The 21,586-nt window shown below is 39.8% G+C and overlaps 1 protein-coding gene across 1 annotated transcript in view; it reads left to right on the top strand.

The window, feature by feature from the left end:
* Positions 1–419: 419 nt before the first annotated feature.
* Positions 420–21,586, top strand: part of PGR (progesterone receptor) — a 49,292-nt gene continuing 28,125 nt past the window's right edge. Inside the window, exons 1-2 of the mRNA XM_038406880.2 lie at positions 420–2,322; positions 4,013–4,164. Coding sequence (XP_038262808.1) covers positions 1,028–2,322; positions 4,013–4,164 — 1,447 coding nt within the window. The 5' untranslated portion in view covers positions 420–1,027. The remainder of the gene's footprint in view (positions 2,323–4,012; positions 4,165–21,586) is intronic.

Here is a 21,586-nt window from a genome sequence, read left to right as displayed (position 1 = left end):
GAGAGGGAAAGAAGGGTTACAAGCCAGAGGAGGTGGAGCTTAAGAAAACGTGGAGGATCAGTTGCCAAAGAGACAGAGATAAAGGGGAAAAGAGGGAGAAGGCCAGAAAGGATATTGCCAACTTGACTTTGGCGCAGGGGTCACAAGACCACGCAAATTTGGCCCAGCTGCCTCTCCCAGCGAAGGGGCAGGAGGAGACCTGCATCTGCAGCCCAAGATGCCAGCCCAGAGTGCTGGAAAGAGAGAACCCCTGGGAAGACCAGGAGAGGAGCAGGGCTCTGTCCTCCCTCCTGGGCAAGTCAAGCCCTGGCACGCCCCAGCTCTCGCCGCTATTTTTGAAATAAAGTGTTGGCAACCCTAAGGGGCAGGGGCCTTGGCGGAAAAGGGAACTCGGAGACAGCGGGCGGGGCCAGGGCGAGGAGGGGCGGAGCTGGAGGCAGCGAGTGGCGGAGGGTGCCCAGCGGAGGACTTGGCTGCTTTCTCCCTGCACGGGATCGGTGCCGCCGCAGGGAAGCAGGGCCAGGCTTGGTGCCAGCCCCCAGCCCGGGGAGGCAGAGCGCGCGCAGCAGGCAGCCAGCCGGGGAGCGGCAGCGCTGAGCAAGGAGCCAGCCTGGGGAGCCGGAGCCCGCCTCTGCCCTTCCGACGGCGGCAGCTGGCGCGCGGCTCGGTCTCCCGCTCCGCGCGGGGGCAGCGCCTCCGCTCGCCCGCTCACCTCGGCCGCCTGCTGCCCGCAGCCTGCAGAGGCGCCTCCGCCCGCCCGCAACTTAGAGCGAAGGCGCGCGGGGCGCAGCGTCCCCCGCCGGGGCCCCCGGAGGCGGTGCGGTCCCGGGGCCGGCTGCGGGGCTTGGGGCTTGTGCCTGTGCCCGTGGGGCTGGGCAGAGGCGAGGCCGGCGGCGGGGAAGCGGAGCGCGACAGGAGGGGGCGCGGGGCGGAGGGCGCCGCCCGCTCCGAGGTGCGGCGGGGCAGGGGCAGGATGTGAGGAGCCGCCGGCCCCGAGCCAGTCCCCAGCGCCCGGCGCGGCCTCAGCATGAGCGGAATGAAGGCGAAGGACTCGAGGGCGCCTTCCTCGGCCAGGGCCGGCTCGGTCCGGCTGCAGGGCCGCCCTGAGCTGGACCCCTTCCGCGGGGGGGCGGAGGCCGTGGACATCTCCCTGCACGGGCTGCTCTGCCCCAAAAGCCGCGAGGAGGAGGAGGAGGAGGAGGAAGAGCAGCAGAGGCGCCCAGAGGGGGAGGAGAGGGGCCCCTCGTCGCAGCGGGAAGGCAGCGGCTCCCCGCCGGATAGGGACGCTCTGGACAGCGTCCTCGACACTTTCTTGGCTCCCGCGGCCCACGCCAGCTCGGCCAGCGCCCCCGCGGCTTGGTGCCTCTTCGGGGCCGAGCTCCCCGGCGCGCTGATGAGCCGCCGCTCCGAGCCCCCGCCGGGAGAAACAGCCGCCGCCCGCCCAGACAGCCCGGCTGCAAACTCGGGCTCCGTGCCGCCTCCGGCCCCGGCCGCCCCCCTTTGGCCGGGCGGGGGCCCCCCGGCAGCCGCAGCCACGCTGCCGCCCCAGCGGGAGGGCGGGGGACCCGCGGAGAGCGCGGGGGGGCCGCGCAGTGCCCCCGAGGCACTCTCCGAGGAAGATCACGGCTTTGCCTCTGGGGGCCCCGCTGAGCAGGACGCCGGCTCCGGGAGCAGCCTTGCTCTTGCCCCTGCCTTCACCGCTGCCCCCGGGAGCTCCGCGGCTGCAGCAGGGCCCGGGCAGGATTTCCTCCATGTGCCCATCCTGCCCCTGAACTCGGCCTACCTGGCGGCCAGGACTCGGCAGCTGCTGGATGTGGAGGAATACGAGAGCAGCCTCTTTGGCCGTCGTGCGTCCCCCACCTCCACCCCCCACGACTTCGCGGACTATGTCTATCCCCAGCCCGACTCAAAGGAGGAGCATTATAGCTACGGGGACTTCCAGCCAGCTCTAAAGATCAAGGAGGAAGGAACTAGTGCCACCACCCCCTACTTGGGCACCAAGACCACTCCAGCAGTAACGTGCACAGACTACAGGCTGGCCCCGCCGCAGCCGAGAGCCAGCCAGGAGTCCTCCCCTCTCGAGTGCATCCTGTACAAAACTGAGTCTTCAGTTCTGACCGGGCCCTATGGGCCGCCGCACTGTAAAGCATCGGGGAGCTCAAGCTGTATGGTTCAGCGGGACAGTCTGCCCTCCACATCAGCAGCCCCTCAAGCCCTTTACCAGCCGCTCAACCTGAACGGCCATCAGCAACTTGGCTTTCAGACAGCCATGCTCAAAGAGAGTTTGCCCCAGTTATATCCTCCCTATGTCAATTATATTAGGTAAGATTTAAGGTTACATGCATCTACAGCAAACGGCACTAACCCTTCTTCTTTTAAAACAGATTACTTTTAAAGACACACATCTTTCAAAAGATTTACCTCTGCATTTTATAAGCAAACTTGGGGGGTTGATCTTAACTTAAAAGGGATGGTTTATGGTGTTATCTTTTAAACTGACATGGCAAACAGTTATTGACAGTTTTTAAATAAGATGTTACTGAGCAAGGTGTTCAGCTGATCTTTGTGCCATAACACTTTTTTGTGTTAAGGAGATTAAATCACAGAAGTCGATTTCCGCAGAAAGCAGACTTACAGAAAAAATACAGACTTCATCTAAGTTTTTCAGTAAAATGAATTTTATATTAAAGGAACATTGCACCGATTAGAATAAGTTTTACAATAAAAAGGGGATGTTCTAAAAAAATGTGTAAGACATTGAAACATGACAAAAGGGAATCAAAGGGATTGAGCTTCACTTGATGGAAACTGGGACAGAGCTTTTAAAATAAATACATGTAAAAATAAGACAAATATATTTACATTTGCTACATTGTTTGTGTCATATTTGGAATTTTAGTTCTTGTCAGAAGAACTCCACTTCATTAAATCATACTCTTGTGACAGTGAAATTTTAAATGCTTTTGTCACAAGTTTGACCTGTGGATCCAACAGAGACTATATTACTGTATAATGGACTAATAGGTGATAACTTCTGAACAGCCATAAATGTTGAATATTTCATGATTTATATGCAGGTAACTTCTGTATGCACAGTGGTGTATTTTACAAGTAGATATTATGTTTACATTTACATATTTCTTTAAAATGCATGTGCATGATTTTAGGGGAAAACCACCCAATTTCAAAGCAAAAATTAACATGACAATGTGTCCAAAATTCTGATCTAGCTTATATAGTAATAAGTCGTTAAATAAAATGGTTCAATATAACTTTTATATACAGAAATGCTACAACATAGTTAGAATATTTACTAACACATTAAAGACACTTCTAGTTTTTTAGTAAATAGCTATTTGCTAGCTAAATAAATCAATTTCTTTAGGCAGGCAATATATCTGGAAATAATTCTTCACTATCCTTTTTGTGTTCATTAAAACTGGTTACAAGTAAGAACTCTGCTAATGAATTAGGAGATATTAATTTGATATTTATGAATTTTCTACATAACGTGAAGGCCAGTTTTACCAGTTGCCTAGGGAAAGGGCTGCTAAAGTTAAATTAGTTTCAGTTCAAAGCAGTTTATTATTATTTTAGATTCAGCAACTAGAGAAACTTGCACAGGAGTAATTTTATTCACATGAGCTGTCCCACAGAAGGATCAGGCGTTTATTTTGAAGACCCTAGCAAAGAGCCTAGCTTTCCCGTCTACTATCTAAAATGTGTTAAAATGCAACTTGCCCTCTACACCAGGGCATTAATGTTTTTAATTACTTAAAACATTTTAGCTCATGCATTTTACAGATATGCCTTTTATCCAAGACCCAAGCAAAAACACATTCAGTGCTGGAGTGGCTTTAGTCACTTTTCTTCTATCCTTATCAAATTTGCTTTCAGTTTTAAAAGGCAACCATTAGGATTGTAATTTCCTTTAAAACTGTGTAACCCAGACTGACAGTGAATCTTCTTTACAAGTCTGTTTCATTCCTGTTAATTTTCTTTCCCTTTAAAGGCCAGACACTGAAGTTGGTCAGAGTCCTCAGTACAGTTTTGAATCATTACCTCAGAAGATTTGTCTGATCTGTGGTGATGAGGCTTCTGGTTGCCACTATGGAGTACTTACCTGTGGAAGTTGTAAAGTCTTCTTTAAGAGAGCAATGGAAGGTATGTCAGATGCCTTTGTTTCTAATTGTCTGTAATAAAACTTCCTGGAGTACATTAAGCACTTTATTTTATCTACTTTTAAAAACCAATCTTTGTAAATATTATTGCAGTCATGTTTTGTCCCTGAGAAAAAGATTCAGATACTTGCAGTAGGTGGTAAATTCCTTCTTAGTTATTTAATATTAATACTATTTGCTTTACTTATATTTATTATCTGGCTGGTTTTATTTTGGGTTGTGGATTTGGCAGAAGCTTATAAAACCTTGCAATTCTTTATCTGTTACAAACTTCATGAAATGTTAGCAAATACCAGTTTCACGTTAAAAATATTTAAACGTTGCTGCTTGGCAACAAGCAGTCTCGGCATGAAACTATGTTCTTTATGCAAATAAAAACTCCCATTGGCTTCATTTTCTCATTAAAGTCGGTGGTAGTTTTTGTTGCTTATGGAATACAGAATTGGGCCTTCGAGTTTTAAATAATAATAATTTTAAAATAGTTGTTTTGCTTTCTACTCAGGACATGAATAAGAAAATCAAGTCTAAGGTGTTAATAAAACAGTAGTTTTATATTACCTCTGAAAATAGGTTGGTACTTAGATGAGAATGTATGTTTGATTTCTCTTTAAATCAAATGATATATATGATCCTGCATTCCTTATGTACCCAAAATGCGCACGCACACCTGCTGAAATAATTAACGCGTACAAAATGTAAGATTAGACCCCATATTTTTTCTGAAACTACCAAATGGTACATAAAAGAGTATATACTCTTCAACAGTTTTACCTTTTATGTTTTTATCCTCTCATTATCCTCTCATGTCAAACTAAATACTAGAGTACTGCATATACACAAAACCCTTTCTTATAGTATATTTCTCTAATTTATATTTGATTTGTTTTCTTAATATCAAAGTTGTATAATATGTTTCTCTGACATTTCATATAGTTTATTAACCTTTATATAATTTAATCTTCAAAGGAAAGAACATCTGAATGTGGGGGAAACAAATTAACATAGTTTGCTAGATATAACGCTAATTTTTGATCTGTAATTTGTTGATTAGTCTATGTGTGTATTATTCTATAAGTGTCATATCCTGAAAAGGTCAGTCACATCATAAAGATAGTTGGAGCTTACTAGGTTAGGCTCCAATTCAGGAAAGCGCTTAAAGGCGTGTCTGAACTTAGTCACGTTCTTCACTTGATTAACTCGTTTTCTTGATTAGGTTACATAAACAAAATGAGTTTACTTCAGTTTTAGCAATACCTAAACACAGTCAAATACTTATAACAACAGCTCAAGCAAGTGAAATTTTAACAAGGAATCTAATTTAGAAATGCCACATTTTAAAGAATTTTTTTTTACTTCATCCCTATACAGTAATGTTGTTGTCTTTGCCTAATATTTTTTTCTTTGGTTGGTTGGTTTCTTTATGAACCGTTAAAATCAGCTGGGTACAAAACCGGTTTCCAGTTGTATTTGCCCGAGTAGGCAACTCTACTCAGAAATGTATTTTCTTACCATTTTAATATAAAGGCATTGTTGATAAATGTTATGAACACTTTATGAATAAAATATTAATAGCCTATGGTGGCAAAGTCTTCACAGTCATAGATTTTTAAAGCCAGAAGGGACCACTGTGATTAGTCAGCTCTGACGAATAACACAGGCTATATAGGACTTCCTGCTTCAATCCAAGAGCCGTGGTTCAACTAGAGCATATTTTTTAGAAAAAAACAGCCAGTCTTGATTTAAAAAATTTCCAGTAATGGTGAATCTACCACTTCCCTTGGTAAATTGTTCCAATGGTTAATGTTCTCACTGTAATAAAACAAAAAAAAAGGCACCTTATTTCTAATCTGAATTCGTCTAGCTCCAGCTTCCAGCCATTAGATCTTAATAGCTTTGTCTGCTAGATTAAAGAGATGTCTATTATCAGATTTGTGTTCCCCATGTCGGTACCTATAGATTGTGATCAAGTCACAATATCTTTTCTTGGATAAACTAAATAGATTAAGCTCCTAGAGTCTTTCACTGTAAGGCATCTTTTCCAGTCTTTAAACATACTTGTGACTCTTTTATGAAACCCTCTCCAATTTATCAACATTCTTCTTAAAGTGTGGACACTAGAACAGGACACAGTATTCCTGTATTGATTGTACCAGTGTCAAATACAGAGGTAATATAACTTCTGTACACCTACTTGATATTCTCCGTTTTATACATCCCAGAATGGCATTATCCCTTTTGTTCACAATGTTGCACATGGAGTTCATGTTCAGCTGATTAGCCACCATGATTTACAAGTCTTTTTCAGAATAATTGCTTTCCATGATCGTGATCCACCCGATCCTGGAAGTATAACCAACATTCTTTGTTCAGAAATGTATGACTTTACATTTGGCTGTATTTAACATACATAGTTTGCTTGTGCCTAGTTTACCAAATTGTTCTGAATTAGTGATGTATCCTCTTCATTATTTACACTCCCCCATTCTTTGTGTCATTTTCAAACTTTAACAGTAATTATTTATGTTTTCTTTCAGATCATTGTTAAAAATGTTAAATAGTGTAGGGCCAAGAACTGATCCCTGTGGGACCCCATTAGAACCACACCTATTCAATGATTATTTGCTGTTTACAATACAATTTGAGACCTGCCAGAGATCCAGTTTTTAAATAATTTAACTTTTGCCGTGTAGATTTTGTATTGTTCTAGTTTTTTATCAAAATGTTGTGCAGTATCTAGACAACACTATTACCTTTATCAATCAAATTTGTAATCTCACTAAATTCGTAATCTTGTCAAAAAAGTATCAAGTTAGTTTGGCAAGATCTATTTTCCATAAACCCACATTTAATGGCAAGTAAATTATATTACCTTCCTTTAATTCTTTATAAATCCAGTTCCATATCAGCCACTCTATTATTGATTGATTAGGATTGATGTCAGGCTGACGGGTGTATAATAACCTTGGTCATCCTATTACCCTTTTAAAATATTGGCTTGGTATTAGCTTTCTTCCAGTCCTCTGGAACTTCTCCATGTTCCAATACTTACTGAAAATCAATATTAATGATCCAGCAAGCACCTTGGCCAGCTCTTTCATATTCTTGGAGGAAGTTTTAAATCTGCTGATTAAAAATGTCTAGCTTTAGTAGCTGCAATTTACATCTTTCTTAATCACTGTTGACATGGAAAGTATTTCACCATTATATGATATGAATATTTCATTTGGCTTTATTCCAGCTACAGAACACTTCTGCAGTTTCTACATTATCATTGGCAATGGAACAGTATCATTGTTAGCAGTCTTGTTGTTCCTAATATACTTTAAAACTCCTTATTATTGTCCTTAACCTTGACAGCCATAGAGGTCTACTTTTGTCCTTTTGCTTTCCTTATCAATTTTCTACAATTCCTATCTCCTGTTTATATTCATTACTATGAACTTGTGCTTTTTTCCGTTGTTATACATATTTTTTAAAACTTTTTATAGCTACTTTAATTTCTTCTCTAGGCCAAATTGTTGTTGTTGTTTAACTAGTGTATTCCTTCCTTGATTGTGAACTTTTTGAACATTTAGTAAAATATTTGTAAACAGTTATCAGTTTATCTTTCATATCCCGTTTGGACTTTATTGTGCTAACACATAACAAATGCACTCATGTCATGATCACTTGTATCTAAACAACCATTAATTTTAGTTTTGTGATCAGTCCCTCTCTGTTTTTCAGCATAATGTTTAATAGGGTGTTCACTCACGTAGAATGTAAACATAAGGTGATTGATATCACTGTTTTCCTATGCACAAAGGCTTTCCAGATTAAAGAGTATTCAATAAATGTCAAAAGAATCAATGTGAAAAATAGATGTTTGTACACACTCTTATGTGGACAACACAATGTATGCTTTATGTAGCATCTTTCTACATGCTGGTACAAATGTTTTTATCATAACGTGAGAGATTATTGTTTTAATTATGAGATTTCAGGAGTGGAAGAGTGACTCAGAAAGTTGGACATGACAAGTGAAATAGCAGTCTCTTGACTACTGAAAGTTAATGGGGAGAAAAACAGAAAAGGAGTCAAAGGCTGGATGTGTACAGTGAACGGATAGACAAGTAGCTAGTTACATAGTCTGACACAGAGGTTGCAAGTTTATGGTGTTTTTTTTAATACTAGGAGTTCAGTCCTGAATTTGATTGAGAGCTGGATAGACAGTCATTAGAGTTGATGAACAAGGGAGTAATATGTTCCCATGTACGGGCAAAAGGATAGCCCCCTGCTTTCTATGTAGCTTAGACGTAATGATCTATCTCGCTAACTTCAGCTATTGCAAACCAGTGTAGTAAAATAATTTGTCAGCAAAAACAAACACTCTAAACATTTACTGAAAATACAGTACAAAATAATATTTTGCAAGTTCACAAATGGTAAGTATGTAGTTGAAACCAGGTATGTTTTGATGTAAAAATATGCTACTATCCCCATCATTTCCTCACAGGGGATGTAGCATTACCTTTATGAATTTTTAGGTACTGTAGTACTATTCTAGACACAGTTATTTTGTTTTTAAAATAACAATTAATGAAAACAAAAAACTGAAGTTTGTGAATGCAAGTTCACAGTTATAACTCTGCTCTTCATGCATTTTTCATAAAAATATTGATATGATAAATTAATGCATTATTAGGAATAGGTCGCGGTTGTTATTCATAGCTTACTTTATTGATATAACCTGAATCCTATGCAATGATTGATACGCTCTTTTCCTCCACATAATGTGTGTACATAGCAACTGTGTAATGGAATATGGACTGAAGAAGCCACTTAGCAAATATGGATTTGACTGTCTTCTGGTTTTTTGGTTTTGTTTTTTTTAAGTAATTTTGTTCTAAAAGTTTCCGAGTTGAACTGTGTTTATTGCTTCATCTTTAATTATCTGTGATGGTCTTTTTCACACGCAAATCATTTCCTGCATACAGAATTTTCTTCTGAATCCAATTAATAATTGAAATTCCTTTTTTAAAAAAACTGTTCACATATGGAAATGAGGGATTTATCTGTTATCTAAAAAATTCTATCTATTCAGTCTTTCATTAGCCGAAATATATGTCTTACCATGCATAAACATCAGTATGAATTATATTCTAGTAAATTTGAATAGATAAAAATTATTTATGCTAGTTACATTTGTTGTAACTATATATTTTAGTGTGGCCAGCATATAGATGCATAAATTTTAAAGAAGAACCAAATATGTATGAAGAGCCTTAGTGAAAAGACTATATAATATAAATGTAGAATGAAACTGCTTTATGAAGCATATTGGCAATGAATTGTTAAAATAAATGTGATTGCTCTTATGAAGACTTTAAATCATTTGGTTCTCAGCTTTACGTTTGTCAGTTAACAAGTCTGAATGTTGGGCTGCTTTGTAGAATATGTATGTTTTGCTCTTATCAGAGTTCTGAAGAAGAGTAGCTTAACTGTAATTTTCAAGGTCAGCGAATTAGAAAAGCATTCCTTTCACAAACATAAACTTCTTTGCCAGCCTGTGAAATAGTAAATTTTGTCAAGTTTTCAGCACTGCTGTTAGGCAAAGCATCTTTCAAGAAACATAGCAACAAAACATTTTTCACATCATTTGTACATTACGGTGTCTGGATGCAGGCAGGAAGGAGTCATATTCCAGGGTGGAGAGATTATATTGTAGAACACTGTTTGTTGGTGTAGCGTGCATAGGTTTAAAACCTTCTGAAAATAAAAACTTCGGTTGGGGAAAATTGGATTAGGTGCAGCAGATGGGGAAAGGCTATGTTGATAGGGAGTGGAGGGAGGAGAAAAATTAAGGATAGCCAAGAGTTAGAAGTCTGTATCTTCATAAAAAAAACCTCTTCACAAGTTAGGGATGATTACTTTAGTCAGTTATTTGCCTAGAAAGGACTGTTTCCTAAGTTGTTGTGTTTTTTTTTTTTACTTCTTATTGTACAAACTTGACAATTTCAAGAGCTTTTAAGAAGTGCTCTAAAAAATAAAAGCCAATGTCCTCCTGGTAGCAAGAGAATCACAACAGCTACAATTACTTACTGTCATTTAAGGAATTTTAAATGTAAAAATGGATGCAGCAGGTCACAGTGGCTGAAACTTTCTTCTGTTGGTGAGCTGACAACCAACATATATTTATCATTCATATGAATGCTTGGAAAGGAACTTTTGAATGGTATCAATAACTATATTCAGGATATTTTCTAAGAACTTACAACTGAATAGGAATTTAAAAGATACTGTCAAATGGGCTGTGCCTTTGGTTTGCAGTTGTATGAAGTTCTAGTATGGAACAATAGAAACAATAAAGAGTATGTGGGCTAACTCTTTCTTCTAAAAATTTCAGCAACTTAATTGCCAAATTGAGATATTAACAATATCTTATAAAAAACTGTCTGCAGGCAGGTCTACATTAACTACAATGATTGTGCAATGGGAAGGGCAAATTTAGTTGTCAGATGTTTTGGAGAGGAATTAAATGTTTAGAATTGTTGAATCCCAAACTTCTACCATTTGCTGCTCATACATTGTATCTTGGCAACTTGCATTCATGCCTTTGATTTTTCAAGTGACCCCTTGCAAAATGCTCTAGGTATGGCAGAGTATATAAGTTTAGTTAGACCCCAGATACTCTTGCAAGTTCTATCTTTTTCTCAATGAAGTTCTTTGTTTGAAAATTTTTTACATCAGCTGATGTCACATGTTTTCCTTTGGCCGCTGCTGATACTTACTTCAGCATGCTAAGGAAAAATAGCTGCCTGCATCTGAAGGGTTTGAGACAAGTAAAACAGGTCGTATTGCAGCACGTATATGGGGAAACTGATTATTGGTTTGTTAAGATACTCTGTTCCAAAATAAGTCTAGTAGTTGCAACATCTGCTTTTTACAGTTTTTAAATACATTTTGAGTTCAGGGTGGGAGTGGGTTGCTATGCGGGTAATTGCATATGGGAACAAGCTCAAACAGATGTGGCAAACAGTTCAGTCACCTGTCAGTTTCCACTCCCCTTCTCCTCTTGCCTGAGTTTAGCAAACTCTGCCTTTAGGATTGCTGATGCTCTGGTCATTCTCTGCAAGTGGGGAGCTGTGGCTGAGGTGGTGGCTTCAGCTCTGCTGGGATTGATCAGTGCCAGACCTCCTCCAAAACTACTCCATTCAGAAACTAGCTATTGCACTGCCCATCACTCTGGTAAAGTGTCTCAGACTGTATGGCCAGCTTCATAATGATGGAGGGATTCACCACAAGAAAAAAACAAACAAAAACATGCTATGCATAAGGAATATTACCAGACTAAACACATTGGTTCCTCTCTGCCCATATGAATATAAATAGGCATCTAAAACATAAGAAAATGAATAAAATGAAGTCCTTTTCTGGATGGAGCATTATGGATGCAGCAGTTTGGGAAGAGCTGGGTGTTAGCGCTGCAGAAAAAACTCTGGCCCTGTGGTTGGAGTGGCATCATGGAAAGGATCTGCTGCTGCTCTGTGGTCAGGGTGGAAATTCCCCTGACTCTGCAGAGATTCCCAGTAATCAATTCAGTTACATAGGGTCAGTCTTAGGAACAGGATTTGGTCTTGCATGTATGGCAGGCACTGAGAGTGCTGAAATCTCTGTGAACTAAATACACTGTGAGTACCTAAAGTTAAAAGGCAAAGTACTTTTCGTGCAAGTGTGCAGCGGATGCTGAAGTTACTATTGTAATTAATATTATATTTTGCAAGTGACCAAAATATTCTAAGTGCCTTACAAAAATTCAAATAATTTTAAGATCTGACAAGTTTCAAATCTTTAATTTTTAAGCTCCGTCAATTTTAAAATCTAACCTTGAAATAGTACTTCCAACTGACGTAAAGAATGTGTCAGGGAGAGGGAGGGGAAAATGCCAATAACAAAGGTAAATCAACACTAAGACACAGATATACATCTTGGCAGTGTTGAAGTTTGTTATTTACCTTTCAACCTCCTCAGTTGCTGCAAGCAAGATGGCAGAAATAGAATTTGTAGGAGGAATTTGAATGAGATGTTACAGTTGAATGAACAAGGACTTAGTTACACCACATTCAGTGTGAAAGACTAATAGCCAAAGTGACTGACAAAGTTGAAAGATGAGCTAGCATTGCATAGTTTAAGCATCACTTGGTTCTGATACTTTGCCAATTATAGATTGTTGCTAGTGTTAGGATTGGAAATGGCAGTGATACTGTTGTGACTGGTCATTATTGCTGATTTATTGTGTGGTGAGTTGCACAAATGCTCGCTGTTCATCTTTTTCCTGAGTCCACCTTTCTGCAGTCTATGTAGTGGCAATGCCACCTATTGTACTGAACATCCTTTCAGATGGAACAGAGTCATCTCAGGTAGTAGAAAGCGGTTTGGTTTACAGAATTCCAAACAGGTGACTCTGGTCAGACAATGATTAGGCACAGCTAAAGATTACTTGGCTTTTGCAAGACCAACTGTAACTGTTTAGGTGAGATGGCATCTGTCAAGCAAGGCCCTGTATTTTTTCTACAAAGCTGATGATTTGCTCATGATGGATATTCAGATAGTGCTTCAAAAGCTACTGAATTGCATCTCTTGCTGTCATATCAACAGGCTGCAGAGGCAGTAATATATATCTCCAGCCTCATGTTGGCTCCCTGATTGTGTGTCCATGTTCACAGCTGTTATGCTTTTGCAAACAGCTGTTGCTTAATGCCAGTTAAGCTCTCAGCACATACAAATTAGTCTTTATATTAATATTGTAGCCAGAATACAGAGAGAATTTGTATGGAAACAAGTGGCAAGCAGTTGTTTGAGATCCAGTAGTTATCTTACTTTGATCAGATAGTCGTGGATAGCCACCACTCCACCTTCATATCCGTACTAAAACACACATTTTTTTCTGACTGTAATCTGCCTACTATTATAGTGTTACTAGCACACCCACAATTTACCTGATGCCTACTAGGCAGAGTGAGTAAACCTGTGCTCCCATGCTCCTCACGGTCACACAACCCCATGTTGTCTCCCTGCAGTCTGGAGGAATTAAATAGTTGTGTACTGTAGCTGACCCTCATCCTGCCTTGCAATTCACTGGTGTAGACAGACCCCAGTCAGTTGTGCAGAGGCCCATTGTCAATTAGGTCATCTGGAGTGGGAGCTGTTCTTTGCTCTTTATTACTCTCTTCTGTTTCTGGTGTACAATTTTTTCAGTCTTTGTTACTTTCTGACTGGGGCAGTCTGTCCCACGTTGGCCCACTAAAGCTGTAGGATGGAATTGTGGATCATAGACTCATATAAAATAAATGAGAGGTGGAAGGTCAGGAAAAGAATTATGAATCCAGTGTGTGTATGAAAGGGCTTTATCTTAGTAATGTGTTGTGATTTAAATATTTGAGAGTTTTCCTGGGGATGTTAGTGTTCATAGAAGTGTATCGTGTACACAAGTAATTCAGATGAACTGAACACAAAAGGCTGTCATTCCATTGTTTTATACACATCCATTCACTATCATCAAAATTCTGTGACTGTGGAGCACTTATGATGACTACATAAGTGCCATCTGCAAAATATGCTGCCATAAAAAGGGCAAGAGGAAATTAAATTTTAAAAAGTTAAAATAATGTTTTTGTCAAATGATTAAACTGAAAACTAAAAGTTCTATTATGTTTTTAGTTCATTCTGCTCTACACAAAGGTTATAGTTTTCAGAATGCTAAAATTCTTGAGACCAGGATCAAGTAAGAATCTTAATTCCTTTTTTATGATAGTTCTGCTTATCCAAGAATCTTAATAATGCTTTAATTTGCTTTTCTCCTTTATTTAATTCAATTTAGCCATCAAAGTTAGTGCTATGTTAACTCACATTAGCAGAGTTCTTATTTCAGTTTATTCTCTCCTTCCTTCATAGAATCATAGAATATCAGGATTGGAAGGGACCTCAGGAAGTTCATCTAGTCCAACCCCTGCTCAAGTGGACCAATCCCCAACTAAATCATCCCAGCCAGGGCTTTGTTAAAAACTTCTAAGGAAGGAAATTCCACCCACCACCTAGGTAACACATTCCAGTGCTTCACCACCCTCCTAGTGAAAAGTTTTCCTAATATCCAACCTAAACCTCCCCCACTGCAACTTGAGACCATTACTCCTCGTTCTGTCATCTGCTACCACTGAGAACAGTCTAGATTCATCCTCTTTGGAACCCCCCCTTTCAGGTAGTGGAAAGCAGCTATCAAATCCCCCCTCATTCTTCTCTTCCGCAGACTAAACAATCCCAGTTCCCTCAGCCTCTCCTCATAAGTCATGTGTTCCCGTCCCCTAATCATTTTTGTTGCCCTACAATGGACTCTTTCCAATTTTTCCACATCCTTCTTGTAGTGTGGGGCCCAAAACTGGACACAGTACTCCAGATGAGGCCTCACCAATGTCAAATAAAGGGGAATGATCACGTCCCTCGATCTGCTGGCAATGCCCCTACTTATACATTCCAAAATGCATTCTTGGCAACAATGGCACACTGTTGACTCATATCCAGCTTCTCGTCCACTGAAAGCCCTAAGTCCTTTTTTGAGCCATTCGGTCCCTAGTCTGTAGTGGTCCATGGGATTTTTCCTTCCTAAGTGCAGGACTCTGCACTTGTCCTTGTTGAACCCTCATGAGATTTCTTTTGGCCCAATCCTCTAATTTGTCTAGGGCCCTCTGTATCCTATTCCTACCCTCCAGCGTATCTACCTCTCCTCCAAGTTTAGTGTTATCTGCAAACTTGCTAAGGGTGCAATCCACACCATCCTCCAGATCATTAAGGAAGATATTGAACAAAACCAGCCCGAGGACCGACCTTTGGGCACTCCACTTGATATCGGCTGCCAACTAGACATGGAGCCATTGATCACTACCCAATGAGCCCGACAGTCTAGCCAGCTTTCTATCCACATTATTGTCCATTCATCCAGCCCATAGTTCTTTAACTTGCTGGCAAGAATACTGTGGGAGACCGTGTCAAAAGCTTTGCTAAAGTCAAAGAACAACACGTCCACTGCTTTCCCCTCATCCCCAGAGCCAGTTATCTCGTCATCGAAGGCAATTAGATTAGTCAGGCATGACTTACCCTTGGTGAATCCATGCTGACTGTTCCTGATCACTTTCCTCTCCTCTAAGTGTTTCAGAATTGATTCCTTGAGGACCTGCTCCATGATATTTTTTAGGGACTGAGGTGAGGCTGATTGGCCTGTAGTTCCCAGGATCCTCCTTCCCTTTTTTAAAGATGGGCACTACATTAGCCTTTTTCCAGTCACCCGGACCTGCCCCAATCGCCATGAGTTTTCAAAGATAATGGCCAATGGCTCTGCAATCACATCCGCCAACTCCTTTAGCACTCTCGGATGTAGCGCATCCGGCCCCATGGACTTGTGCTCGTCCAGCTTTTCTAAATAGTCCTGAACCACTTCTTTCTCCACAGAGGGCTGGTCACCTTCTCCCCATGCTGTGCTGCCCAGTGCAGTAGTCTGGGAGCTGACCTTGTTTGTGAAGACAGAGGCAAAAAAAGCATTGAGTACATTAGCTTTTTCCACATCCTCTGTCACTAGGTTGCCTCCCTCATTCAGTAAGGGGCCCATACTTTCCGTGACTTTCTTCCTGTTGCTAACATACCTGAAGAAACCCTTCTTGTTACTCTTAACATCTCTTGCTAGCTGCAACTCCAGGTGTGATTTGGCCTTCCTGATTTCACTCCTGCATGCCTGAACAATATTTTTATACTCTTCCCTGGTCATTTGTCCAATCTTCCACTTCTTATAAGCTTCTCTATATAATGCAGAGATTATGCTTTAATTCTTGTACAAAATTTCATGTTAGGCACTATTATTTTTTTAATTAACTAACTAAACAATATTCTTATTCTGAAGTTTTGTTACCTTCTTCCTCTACCCTATTTAGTTGATACTATTACAAATGAGACAAACTCTGGAATACTTAATCATTTAACTCAAAGAACAGCTCCTGTTTAGTGCATTTGGAGACTTAGATATTTAATAGATTGTTGTACACTTAACTCACTTTATTTTGGCTAGTGAAAATGAAGGTTCTTGCAGTAGCATTTGAGAAAGAGTATGGAGCAACAGAGGAGATTGTAAAGCTAGATGGTTGAAAAGGGAAGTAGAGAGAGAGAGACAAAGTCTATGAAACAAGCTGAAGCAAGTCCAGGGTGAGTTTAAAAAACAAAGATTGAAATTGTAACTGTATCCTGAAATGAATGAAAAGCAATAAAATTGGGTGGGGTGTGTAAAAGTGATAAGGAGGGCAATAGTATTCTGTTTATGCCGTTGTCTGGAGAGCTGGGATTTGGGGAGGTAAAGAGAAAGGAGTTGTGATAGTCAAGACAGAAAGTGGAGATGAAAGTTACAAGACATTGGAGATCTGAGAAGGGAAGGAGAGTGCAGAGTCAAGGATGATGCCAAAATTGTGGACATTAGAGGCAAACTGGCTGTTGGAGCCAGGGAGGGAAAGAGAGAAGTGGTTGCTTGAGAATTTTTCTCTCACTCTAGAGAAAATATTCTATTCTATTCTTTTTTTTTTTGGACATTTAAATGAAAAGTTGAGACAGAATGAAAAGTTTATTGTAGAACTAACCCATGAAGGCTTCACAGGAAGTGTCAGTCAGGGATCAAAGAATACAGTCTCTTAGTGGCCTCAAAAAAAATTGCAGGATTGTTCCCTTACAGTACATTTTCTTCTATTTTATTCGGTCTAGGTTTTGATATCTAAAAATACTGGGCTTCCATCATTTCCCTTCGTAAATGTTTCTACTGCCAAATACATCCCCATGTTGGAATTTCCTCAGTCTGCATCTTCCTACTGTAAAACAAATAATTAATAATTACAGAGGATAAACACAGTCAAACCAAAAAAAATAAAAACATAGGGAAGTCCAATGTTTGACATGCTGAAAATAAAATCTACTCAAGTAATATTTTAGTATGGCTCACTAATAGTTGTTACAAGCTTTCCAGGTGGTTTATCCCCTAATTTTGAATTAACCAATCCTCCAGGATTGCCCTGGAGTCTCCAGGAATTAAAAATTAATCTTTCATTAAGATTATATCATGTGATTAAACCTCCAGGAATATGTCGACCAAAATTGGCAACCCTAACCAATACTTGCATATTTTTCCTTTCCTACTCACACGTTCTGTCCTTCAGTGAGATGCCGGAATTTAAATATAAAGGTCAAACAACTAACAACATTTCTCAGTGTCTAGTTTCACTTAACTGTAGAAGCACAAATATTAGCGTGAGATAATGATAGGCATTTGTATTTCAAATTAATCTGTGTCACCGAAATCCATTTATGTTCTTCAAATAGACATAAAGTTAGACAAAATAGAACATAACCATGTTACTTAACATTTTAAACGGTAATATTCAGGTGGGTCTGGTAGTAGTCATCTGTGTCAATTATATAAGTCACTTATTTTAGACTCAATTATATCAAATGCTCATTGATTTTTTTTTGGTACATTAATTATAGTAATTTATTGAAATTACCTGTAAAAATCCTGACTCTGGAGATTATAGAACATATTAAACATGTTAAAGCAGAGTCTGAAATGTTTTCCAAAGTGGACGCAATAGAATCTGAAATTAATGGGTCAGACTTAAGGGAACTGGATGTTAGTGGAGTGCAGAAATCAGATGGTGGCTAGTAGGAGGCTTCTCTGAAGTTCTCTGTGTTGATGCATCCATATAGAGTTGATATTAAATTAGGAAGGATGAGTGCATTCAGTCTCAGAAGGCAACTGCTGCTTATTCTACAGTCTTGAAGATAAGGAAAGAAAAGTTTTATGTCTGATATTAGGAAAATGACATGAATAGTAAGAACCAAATCAGTGGGCAGCTCTAAATGATATGATAAAAATAACAGTCAGTCTACATTAGCACTAGAACCAGAGGAAATTTCCCTAAAATAATCAGTGTAGACAAGATCAAAGTGACTGTCCAATGAGTAAAATAGTACTGTATGTAATTTGAATATTCTTAGTCCAGCACCTTGCTTTTGTTCTGTTAATCCTTCAGTTATTCCTTGTCTTCTAACTGGCAACTGTCGGTCATTTATTTATTTTTTTTATTTTCATTTATAATACGATAAAGAAATGCTTATCCTGTGGTCTGGATACTTTTACCATAGATGAATACAACATTTTCTGAAATCAGAAACCTCACTGCATTAGCCTCTTATAAGTGAAGCATAGTCCCAAAGCCCACTGATATTAACACTGAAATCCCAGTGGATCTTTTTTGCCATAGGTGTGTCTTTGTTTCTCTATTTTACTATTGAAATTTTGGAGGCATAAGGGAAGTATCTAATCAATTATATTGATAAAGCTGATAATAAAGGATTTACCGTTCACAACTAATAGTCAATAGTAGTTAATGGATTTTAAATTCTAAATCTACTTAAGCTTGTGAAAATGAAAGACATTTCATATCATAGCTCAGTCAAATGGTTAACCCTTATAGATACCATTGTAATGCAAACCCAACCTCAGTGTCTCCTAGTGGCCTCACATACAGATAGAATAGGAAGGATGGCCAAATAAAACCCTGTGGAAGTAACTTCAAGTGAGAAACCTCAGAGCAGATAAGCAGTCTTCAGTAAAATATGTGAAGTATGTGTTTCTGTAGCAGTTTTCTTGGTACATTTCCATTTTAAAAATTAGTTCAACATTACCATCTTGAAGTTAGCATGGTACGTACAATAGACCTGCTTCTCCACTCCATTATATCAGCTTTATGCCTGTGCAACTTGATTTACACTGTCATACAATAGCATTGGAACAACTTTTATATTGTGGGTGCTGAAAGCTACTGAACAAACTGTAAACCCTGTATATAATGGAAATCACTTGAAGCCAGGGGGTGCTGCTGTATGCCCTTCAGAACCCCTAGTTTCAGCACCCCTGCTGTCATAAAATTGGTATAAAATGAGAAGAGAATCAGGACTATTGTATGTACCATGGAGGAGGATTTAGTTACAGTGAACTAAAGCAACTTTACTCCTGAATGAAACCATCCACCCAGGGGTGTAGGTGGAGGTTAATGCACTTTAACTTATGTGCATTAACTTCACATCTTTAGTTGATTTGCCTTAACTTTCTTGAGTGTCGCCATGTAGCTAAATTCTACTAACTGATGCTTCTACCTTTTGAATACATAGTTTCTAATTGGAAATTTGGGGGTTAACTATAAGGGATTTTTCCCTATGCTTTTAATAACTAAAAATCGCAGAACTGATGTGGTTCAGATGTCCAAAAATAATTACTTTTGGGTTGAGACTCAGCATGGATAATTAGACTGGAAGAGGAATTTTAAAAAGTATAGGCCTGTGATATTACCATCTTCTACTGGCTCTGGTCAGATTACCCAGCGTAAGATAGGTCAGGCCAGAAATTGGATAAGAAACCTTCAAAGAACATTTACTGAAGATGCAGCAAAAAAATTGTGTTGGTAATTTGGTACATTGCACTCTTCTCTTTTGGTCACAACTGTATCAGTGCTCCAGCTGGCACTACAGTCTTATTTATGAGACATGAAACTGAGGTTTTACTATTTATGGATATAACTTTTTTTTAAAGTTGTATATGCTGGTATCATGGATACATTTTAAACTTTATTCTGAGTATGTGTATCTAAAATCTACTTACGGCACTCTTGAACATATAAGAAGATAATCTTACAGTTATATAGAATTCTGTTCCATAAAGTTTCACAAGATAGCATCAGCTTCAGCATTTTCTTGTTTATCTAAAAGATACAATTTGATGGCTTAAGGAATATCCTTACTGCCATGTTGGAGACTGTCATAAATATAAAGGGAAGGGTAACTACCTTTCTGTCTACAGTGCTATAAAATCCCTCCTGGCCAGAGGCAAAATCCTTTCACCTGTAAAGGGTTAAGAAGCTAAGGTAACATCGCTGGCACCTGATCCAAAATGACCAACGAGGGGACAAAATATTTTCATATCTGGAGGGGGGGAAAAAGTTTTTTGTCTGTCTGTTTTTTGCTGGGAACAGATCAAGGATGCAAGCCTCCAACTCCTGCAAAGTTAGTAAGTAATCTAGCTAGAAAATGCATTAGGTTTTCTTTGTTTTGGCTTGTAAATTCGCTGTGCTGGAGGGAATGTGTATTCCTGTTTTTGTGCCTTTTTGTAACTTAAGGTTTTGCCTAGAGGGATTCTCTATGTTTTAAATCTGACTGCCTGTAAGATTATCTTCCATTCTGATTTTACAGAGTTGTTCTCTTATCTTTTTTTTGTTCTTCTAATAAAGTTCTGATTTTTAAGAATCTGATTGGGTTTTTGGATCTTAAAAATCCAAGGGGTTTATGCTCATCTTGTTTGTTTTCAAGTCTCCCCAGGAAAGGGAGTGTAAGGGCTTGGGGAGATATTTTGGGGAAATAGGAACTTCAAGTGGTCCTTCCCTGTTCTTTGTCTAAAACTCTTGGTGGTGGCAACATTTTACCTAATCCAAGGGCAAAGACTTTGTGCCTTGGGGAAGTTTTAACCTAAGCTGGTAGAAATAAACTTAGGGGGTCTTTCATGTGGGTCCCCACATCTGTACCCTAGAGTTCGGAGTGGGGAAGGAACCTTGACAGACTTATCTTGATTTTCTTGTCTTGGTTTGTTCATATTCAGAAGTAGTTGTTTGTAGTGTTCAAGGGACAAAGGATAAATTATCATTGGTCAATATCAAGGCATTTGAATAGCTAAGGAGAAACATGGCCACAGTCAAAAGTGACTCTGGAACTATTTTCTTGGTTGAAAGGATGGTGGATGCTTATGTAGGTCTTGGTAGGGACATAAAAAAAAAGTGCTCCTCAGTGCTCCATAAGGGATACTTCCAGAGGGAAAACGTCACCCATTTTTATCTATGTTCCTACAGATGGCTTACTTATACTTGAGTTTCCTGAAAGTATCAATATTTGAGACAGCAGGCAAACTCTGACATATCACTGCATATAGGATAGGCCAATAAAATCATTCCAACCAATAAAATCATTTCAAAACTAGATACATACTGAGTATGCCCTATTTCTTCTCTTAAAGCCCCTGTAGCATAGAGAAATACTGAGAGGGCTTTCAAAGCTAACTAAGGCAAAGTAGGGGAGAGCTCAACTAAATATTGCACAGACTAGGAAGGAGAGGAATATGGTTAAAAATAAACATTCTGCTTCTTGGTCTGTTGCCAGAAATATGAAACATTGTTTTGTTGCTTTTTAATGTTTTACTGGGGAAAAAAGGGAATCGTGGAGCAGATGTGATGGAAGAAGGCAACCGTAACAACTGAAGAAGAGCCCTGTGTAAGCTTGTGTCTCTCACCAACAGAAGT

The sequence above is a fragment of the Dermochelys coriacea genome, chromosome 1 (assembly GCF_009764565.3).
Source record: "Dermochelys coriacea isolate rDerCor1 chromosome 1, rDerCor1.pri.v4, whole genome shotgun sequence".
NCBI lineage: Eukaryota > Metazoa > Chordata > Testudines > Dermochelyidae > Dermochelys > Dermochelys coriacea.
The sequence above is the reverse complement of the archived record's forward strand: the minus strand, read 5'-3'. Positions and strand labels throughout refer to the sequence as shown.